This window comes from Amaranthus tricolor, chromosome 4, assembly GCF_026212465.1.
Source record: "Amaranthus tricolor cultivar Red isolate AtriRed21 chromosome 4, ASM2621246v1, whole genome shotgun sequence".
NCBI lineage: Eukaryota > Viridiplantae > Streptophyta > Magnoliopsida > Caryophyllales > Amaranthaceae > Amaranthus > Amaranthus tricolor.
In genome coordinates this window covers 27,791,077-27,800,569 of record NC_080050.1, presented here as the reverse complement: position 1 = coordinate 27,800,569, position 9,493 = coordinate 27,791,077, and the positions used below count along the sequence as shown (strand labels likewise).

Below are 9,493 nucleotides of genomic sequence, written 5' to 3'. Positions count from 1 at the left end.
TAGAACTATTACTGCTCAACAAGTGTCTAAAAAAACCCTTTCTATCCCTTGATTACCAGCCATTTACTACAATTTTGATAATTTAATTAACTACTCCCTCCGTTCCTATTTGTTCTTCCTATTTGGGTATTTCACAAAAATTAAGAAAAAGAGAATCTTTGGTGGTAGTGGGTATTATTTTAATTATATAATAGTGGGAAGTAATAATTGTATTGGAAGTATGAGAGAGAAAATAATTATAAATAAAAGAAAATGGGTACATTAAAAGAAAAGGGGGATTTTAAGGGGTAAAAGTGAGATAAAAACTTTCTAAAAATAGAAAGTATTCTAAAGTGGAAGAACTTTTGAAACTACCCGTTATAGTAATGTGGAAGATCAAAAAGGAACGGAGGGAGTATTATTAATAAATAAAAATTATCAAACGTTACAGTAAAGTAACCACACGAACAAAAGACAATAATTAATTAGCATATTAAACTACACATTATCAACAAATATAATTTAACAACAACCATATTTAACTAATCATTATCAACAAATACAATTTAACAACAAAAATATTAATTATATTATTATTATTATTCCAATTAATTTTCTAAATTAACAACAACAATAATAATAATAATAATAATAATAATAATAATAATAATAATAATAATAATAATAATAATAATAATAATAACTATAATATTATTATTATTATTTTTACTATTAATAATAATAACAATAATAATAATCATAACAATAATAACAAAAACAATATTTAAAAATAACATTAAAAAAATTTACTAACAATAACAATAATAACGACAATATCAACAATAAAAATAATAAAAATAATATTTAAAAGAAAAATAAAAAGTTAAAAAAAATAATAAAAATAATAATAATAATAATAATAATAATAATAATAATAATAATAATATTTAAAAAAATAAATTAAAAAAATACTAATAATAATAATAATAACATTTAAAAAAATAAAATAAATAATAATAAAACAAATAATAACATCAAGAATAATAACAATAATAAAAATAATAATAACAATAATAATAAAAATAAAAAAACTAATAATATTATATACTCCCTCCGTTCTTTTTTGATCTTCCACTTTGGGTTTTTCACACATTAAGGAAGATAGAATCTTTGGGTTGTAGTGGGTATTATTTTAATTAAATAGTAGTGTGAAGTAATGATTGTATTGGAAGTATGAGGTTGTAGTGGGTATTATTTTAATTAAATAGTAGTGTGAAGTAATGATTGTATTGAAAGTATGAGAGAGAAAATAATTATAAATAAAAGAAAAGGGGTACATTAAAAGAAAAGAGGGGATTTTAAGAGGTAAGGGTGGGATAAAAACTTTCTAAAAATAGAAAGTATTTTAAAGTGGAAGAACTTTTGAAACTACCCGTTATAGTAATGTGGAAGATCAAAAAAGAACGGGGAGAGTATATTATTTAAAAAAAAAACTTACCTGCGGGCGAGTCACACGTGAATCACTTTTTTTTTTAATTTGTTTTTACAATTAATTAAATTCGAATGAAAGTTACCTTGATTATTTATTTGTGGTTTGAATTTCTTAGCTTTTGATCCACGAATTTTATGTTGTAATTTAATGTTTTAAGAGTGATAAGGGTATTATTTAGTGAGGTTGGAGTATATATAAGAAATTTTAAGTCTAGGAACAAATTCGTAAATTCATTAAAATAGGGGTGACGATAAAATAAAAAGAGTGGCGATGTTTAAGAAATATGTTCTTCCTATTTTAATTTTTTTGCCATTTATGATTTGATTGATTCAAGAACTATTATCATTAATCAAAATGTCGCCATTTTCAGTTTTTTTTCTTCTCCCTTATTGGAATCTCTTAATCAGAAGAAAAATTGGTGGGTAAATTAAACCTTAAAAAACTATTATCAACATCAAATTTATAGTCCATTTTTATATTTGACATACACTAAAATCCCACTTAACATACCCTAAACCCCTACTTGACATACTTTGGTTAGACGTAGAGGATGATATGTTTTTGTAAGTAAAATGAGAGAATATGATATTTTTGTAAAGAATAGTGTATGTGATGTTTTGTTAAGTACTTCTTCCGTTCTAATTTACTTGCAATATTTATTTTTTCATGCAGTCCAATATACTGATTCAATTCTTAATATCTCTAATTATGAATAATAAAAAGGGAAATTTGCAAAGAAACACCTTTTAAAACCCCTTTTTTGTAAAGAAACACCTTTTATAATTTTTTTTTGTAAAAAAACACCTTTTAAGAGACTTTTTTTTTAAAAAAACACCTTGAATCAGTTTCCGGTGACTTTTGTCAACTTTCCGGCGTTGACTATGCCAGTCAAAAGTTGACAAAAGTCACCGGCAACTGATTTAAGGTTTTTTTTTTTTAAAAAAAGTCTCTTAAAAGGTGTTTTTTTACAAAAAAAATTATAAAAGGTGTTTTCTTTACAAAAAAAAAAATTTTTTTTAAATTATTATTTTTTTATTTTGTTATTATTATTATTATTATTATTATTATTGTTAATTTTTTTAAAAAATTTTAAAAATTTTTTTTTTTATATAATAATAAAAATAAAAAATTTTTTAAAAAATAATATTAATAATAAAAATAAAAATAAAAATAAAAATAAAAACAAAAATTTTAAAAATAGTTTAAAAAAATTAAAAAAAAATTAATAATAATAAAAAAAATAAAAAGTATAAAAAAATATAAAATAACAATAATAATAATAATAATAAAATTAAAAATAAATATAAAATTAAAAAAATATTTTTTTTAAAAAAAAAGAATAAAAATATTTATTATTATTATTATTATTATTATTATTATTATTATTATTATTATTATTATTATTATTATTATAATAATAATTATTATTATTATTATTATTATTATTATTATTATTATTCTTTTTTTTTTTAAAAAAAATTTTTTAATTTTAATTTTAATTTTAATTTTATTATTATTATTATTATTTTTTTAATTATTATTATTTTTATTTTATATTTTTATACTTTTTGTTTTTATATTATTATTAATTTTTTAAAATTTTTTTTTAACTTTTTTTAAAATTTTTGTTTTTATTTTTATTTTTATTTATATTATTAATATTATTTTTTGAAAAAAAATTTTATTTTTATTATAATATAAAAAAGATTTTTTTTAAAAAAAATTAATAATAATAATAATAATAATAATAATAATAATAATAATAATAATAATAATAATAATAATAATAATAATAATAAAAACAAAAATAAAAAAAATAATAATTTAAAATTTTTTTTTTTATTATTTAAAAGAAACACCTTTTAAAACCCCTTTTTTTTGTAAAGAAACACCTTTTATAATTTTTTTTGTAAAAAAACACCTTTTAAGAGACTTTTTTAAAAAAATACACCTTAAATCAGTTTCCGGTGACTTTTGTCAACTTACCGGCGTTGACTGGCATAGTCAACGCCGGAAAGTTGACAAAAGTCACCGGAAACTGATTTAAGGTGTTTTTTTTAAAATAAAGTCTCTTAAAAGGTATTTTTTTACAAAAAAAATTATAAAAGGTGTTTCTTTACAAAAAACGGGTTTTAAAAAGTGTTTCTTTGCAAATTTCCCTAATAAAAATTTATAAAATTTGATATTAATAATCTTTCCAATAACACAAATCAAACAAGATCTCACTTGACTATATTTTAACCTATAGATTAAAAATTAATTAAAATTAAGAGTGATGAATAAATAGTCTCACTAATTTGAAACGGAGAAAGTATTGATGTGATTTGTTTTTTTAGAGACAAATGATGATGCTAGGGGGAAAAAAAATAAATTCCGATTGATTTACGACTATCTTCTACTGATTGGCCGCTTAAATTTTTTCTGATTGAACTTATGCTAGTAAAAAAAAGTCTATAGCATTCCGACTAACATCTCATTGTTTAGTAGGAAATACACTAAGATTTCCTACTAACATGTTATATATGTGTATGTTACACTAAGATAAAATTAGTAACTTCAATCATCTACCAGCTATTAGCGATTTACAAACAATCTTATAATTTGTTAAGAGAGTAAATTGAGCCAAGATCAATTTAGATCAAGATCTAAAGAATTTTAAATCAGATCTTGATCTGATTGTATACGTTAAGAGAGTAAATGTGGATCTAGTATCATTTGATCAATTCCAATCGTGACTATACATCACGTGGAGGGACCATTACTTTTTTTTTCAAATTGACATAAACCATGAAATTTCTTCTCTTAATCCATCTATAAAATCCTCCCCCCCCCCCCCCCAAAAAAAAAACACTCCCGAAATTTCCCATTCTCACAAAGTACCTCAAATTAAATTAATGGAAGGGGACGAAATTTCCCACTTGTTTGTTTTTATTTGCTGTCATTACAATATTGAAGTACTATTCTCTGTTCAAAATTGCTATTAAATATATTCTTTCGTTTGTTGATATATTTAGGGAAATTAAAAACTATATTATTTTTTAAATAGTTGATATATTATTTTATTGACTAATAAATTTGATGGAGGAAAAGTAGAGACCATAAACATTAAAAAAATATTAAAAGAAGATTAGTGGAAAAAATATTGAGACCACAACTAATTAAAAAATGTTCTTATAAATTTAGCGGTAAACATATGGGGACCATTTTTATAATGTTAAAATTTTGTTAGCAGAACATAATTGGAGATAGTACGCATTATTGAAATTCATTATATGAACAACAAACTGAACACACTAAAATGGTAAATGAAAACTTATTTAAGAAATAAAGGGAGTAATATTTTCTCTGATAATATATCACTATTAGTTGCAAGTTCAACATAAATAGTACATTGTAATAAATGTCCTTATTTCCTTTCTTTCCATTGAGATCAAGGCTAATTCTGAGCGTGAACAAGGTGTTCGCACAAGACTCCTAAATTTAGAAGCCTCAATTATTAGTTGACCTTGATTTACATTGTTCTTTCAAAAAGAAAATTGACTTTGTTTTTGCTTTAGTTTAACTACATATTTTTAAGACTTGCACTTTTGAAAAGACGTAAAACAAACGGATTTTTAAATTTGATAGTACTTTTCCTCATCTATAATACTTGCTACATTTGACTTTTATGCAATCTGATGTGTTATTTTGATTATTTATATATTGAACTATACAGATCTAAAAATTATAAAAAGTTAATATTATGAAAGTATGCGATTAGACGATTCAAACAAGATTCCTCTTGACTATATTTTTTTCTTAGACATTAACAATAATACATAAAATAAGCTTGAATGATTAATAGTATAATAAATATAATGTAGCAATAATTCTGAACGAAAGTATATTTTTGCTTGGACCTTGATAAAAATTGTAAAACTTACAATTAAAACATATACGTACATTTACTTAATATTGCAATCTCAACCAGAGATACCCATGAAAGAGACGCATAAAATAGTATTAAAGGAAAGTCTTACTTTTGTACTTCTATATATAGCATCCAAATTATACCCATTTCTTCATTCAAGCAAAAATACTGGAAAGGAATTCTTAATTCTTCTTCCTCGCTACCTTTCTAGCAATCATCCCAAAAAATCAAAATAAAAAATGGGTTCATTAGATGCTAACAATGTTGTTTTGGGAAGAACTACCATGCATAGATTGATAGCTGAGGAAGGACCCATTTTAATGCCGGGTATCCAAGATGCTTTTTCTGCCGCCATTTGTGCTAAAACTGGTTTCAAAGCTTGCTTTGTTTCTGGATTTGGTGTTTCTGCTGCTCTTCTTGGCTTGCCTGATTTTGGTTTGCTCACGTATTTTTCTTTTCTCTCTTCTTGATTTTCGAATTTTAAGTTTGTTTATAGGTTTTGATTAAATTGAATTTTGCATTTTTGGGTCTAATTAATTGAATTTCACATTTATGGGTTTGACTTAATTGAGTTTTGCAATTATGGGTAATTTAATTGAATTTTGCATTTATGGGTTTTAATTGAATTTTACATTTATGGGTTTAATTTGATTAAATTTCACATTTTTGGGTTTAGTTTAATTGAATTATACAATTATGGGTAATTTAATTGAATTTTGATTTATGGGTTTAATTTGATTGAATTTTGCATTCATGGGTTTAATTTATTTGAATTTTGCATTTATGGGTTTGATTTATTTGATATAATATGATTTGATTATTAATTTGTTGGAAATTGTGAAAATGAGTAATTTAGAGAAGTGTAGTAAGTTTGTGCTTGCTTCAATTATTATGATCCATATAATCCGGCAATCAAAATAGTTATTGCTATATGGATAATTAATTAGTGATGGGTTTTACACCTAAAAAGAAAAAAAATGCCCCAATTTTTCATTGTTTTATAACTTAAATAATTTTATCAAAGAAATTGATTTTTTTATAATACCAAATTAAAGAAGAATAAGTATCACATTATCCATTGTAAAATATTTTTTATGCATAAAAGATATTTTCAATCAAACCAAACATACTTTCAATGACAATCATATTTGACATAAAAGTTGATTATTCCTTTAGTTTTTTTTTTAAGTTCCTAGTATCTATGTATAAATTTCAAATATTTTTTCTAATATAGTATTATGTTAAAATCTATAATAAAATCACAAATGAAGTGGTGTACATAATGCTTAATATCATCATCCTAATACACAAATGTAGTCTCTTTTCGCCAACTTTTTTGTTCTTTTGCAATGAAGAATAACATATTTTTCCGTCCTGATTTTGTATCATATATGATTTAAATAAATGAATTTTTTAATTAAATAGTACAAACTTAAAATGATTGATAAAAAATCTAATATTAATAAGATCTACTAAAAAATTGATGTAAAGTATGACTCAACATACAAGCACCAAACAAATGTTAAATTGCTAAAAAAGAAAGAAAAAAATGTCATGTAGTTTTTCTGGTCAGAAATACACTACATTATAATCATTAAATCTATTTATTTTGCTAGCTTATTTTATATACTTCACTTAATGTTTTAAAAAAATATTATCAAATAATATATAATTTAAATCGTCTAATTACATATTTTAATACTTGGCATCTATAGAAACTTGTCTATTCAATTTATTTTAATGTAGATAGAAAAGTATATAGGACGTGCTAAAAGATTGATACGGACCACTGATTATGTCAATTAATAAATAAATAGTGAATAAGATACACTTGTTGTTGAATTCCTGACTAAAAGACATAAAACCCTATTAGCATTATAGCAACAATGTATGCTAGCTATTTCTGAATAATTCTGTTCAACACTAGCTAACTTTATGATCAGGGGCGGATTTTTATATGTAGTCCAGGTAGCTAACTCATAATACTTAAAAAATGCTTAAAAGTTTATAGTATTGCACTCGAGAGTAAAAAATAAACTCAATTGAGTTGGTTGTTTAGTCGCCTTCCAAAAATTTGCATCCCATTTGTAATTTATCCGTCCCTGTTCATGATTACGTCGTACGTAAGAAGAACAAATGATTTACTATAATCTATCATTTTTAGAGTAAATTTTGACTAGATTGGTTTTGTGATATAGAACCGCAGAAGTAGTTGGTGTTGTCCGCAGAATTACAGCAGCAGCTCCTGGTTTGTGTGTGGTTGTTGACGGAGGTAATTAATGAACACAATTAGTATTCTTAATTACTTTCATAATCCAAAATTAAGTTAATATAAAGTAATAAAAGTGGTAATTTCTTGATTTTTAAAACAGACACCGGTGGTGGTGGTCCTCTTAATGTGCAAAGGTTCATCAAAGACTTGATTGCAGCTGGTGCCAAGGGTGTTTTCCTTGAGGTATATCATTATATCAATATTACAACTACAATGTGAATCACATATTATATTTTTAGATATTTTGAATATCAATAATTTGAGTTATTCTCATTTTCAAATATTTTTAATAATATTATATCATATAAGTTCAATAGCTACTTTTGTGAAAGATTGTCTCACTGTAAAAGAAGCTTAAAACAAAAGTTCATTTTCTGATCATTTGTATTAATTAGGCTATTAATTAACTCATGTATAAAACGCGTCTTACGGTGAATTTTACTGCGCATAATAGGATCAAGTATGGCCAAAGAAGTGTGGTCACATGCGTGGTAAGGCGGTTGTTCCTGCTGAGGAGCACGCCCTTAAGATCGCTGCAGCAAGGGAAGCCATTGGTGAATCCGATTTCTTCTTGGTTGCAAGGACTGATGCTCGTGCACCTCACGGTCTTCAAGAAGCTATTAGACGTGCTAATCTTTACAGAGAGGTCCATACATCAAACATACAATCTCTAAAATCGGTAGTGTTTATATAAATTGATACTAAAACGAACTTTGTGTATGCAGTCCGGAGCTGATGCCACATTCGTCGAGGCACCAGCCAACATCGATGAGCTAAAAGAAGTTGTAAATGGCACTAAAGGTTTGAGAATCGCCAACATGATTGAAGGTGGAAAGACTCCGTTACATACACCAGCCGAGTTTAAGGAAATGGGTTTCCACTTGATCGCACATTCGCTCTCGACAATCTATGCTACGACCAAGGCGTTGGTCGATATCATGAAGGTATTGAAGGAGAAGGGTACTACTAGGGATGATTTGGACAAGATTGTTACTTTCTCCGAATTTAACGACATGATTAGCTTGGAATCTTGGTATGAGCTTGAAAATAAGTTCAAGAACTTCACCCCAAAAACTGCTTAATTGTCTCAACAAAGAACATGTGATTCAATTTTGCCAGAATATGGAGTTAAGAGTTTAAGAGTTCTATATAAGTTTGTATTGTTGTGCTTGTTTGAATATTTGTACTTATAAGATCCATTTGAGATATGTTTTCGGTGTTGTCTAGTTTGTGGGTGAGGTTTAGATGCCTCATGTAACCTGTTTCTTTTAGTTGAAATAAAATCTTTTGTTCTTCTATCTCTGGTGAGTGTTGAACTGAAATTTCATATACTGATATATTGTTATTTTGTGATCTATTTGCCATTTGGGTCATACTACTTTTTTTTTTCCGAGGTTAGGCTAGAGATTTTCCTAAAGACAAGGTGAACAAATTAAGTTTTTCAGGTCAACTTATGATTCATCGATGATATTAGTTACTACAACATATTAAAGGTCTAATGTGTATGATCTTCAACTTCCCTAAGTTCCCTTGTAAATCTTGAGTCTTTGGCTTATCCTTTTGCGGTCACTTGAATTTGAAATGTTTGATATAGTTACAATTAAAAGTGTTTAAAATAGACCTGATGATCAGACTTCAAAATGAATTTTAAATAATGTAAAAAACAATGTGGATACAAGACCCGATTTTAAAAACCGACTCGAAATATTTAACTCGAAATTGACCCAATAATCCGAATAAACACCTCTAGCTACAATTCATATGTTAAATGTTTGAAATACAAGTGATTCATAGGTTGATATCTGTAAGTATACTTGTTTGATTTTGCCTCTAAGTGGAG

At 25.2% G+C, this 9,493-nt stretch overlaps 1 protein-coding gene across 1 annotated transcript; it reads left to right on the top strand.

Moving 5' to 3' along the window:
• Positions 1-5,367: 5,367 nt before the first annotated feature.
• LOC130810362 (petal death protein-like) lies at positions 5,368-8,951 on the top strand. The gene is made up of 5 exons (XM_057676391.1): positions 5,368-5,826; positions 7,580-7,653; positions 7,754-7,836; positions 8,108-8,299; positions 8,379-8,951. The coding sequence occupies exons 1-5, from the start codon at positions 5,621-5,623 to the stop codon at positions 8,733-8,735; spliced, it is 912 nt and encodes a 303-aa protein (XP_057532374.1). The 5' UTR covers positions 5,368-5,620; the 3' UTR covers positions 8,736-8,951.
• Positions 8,952-9,493: the final 542 nt, after the last annotated feature.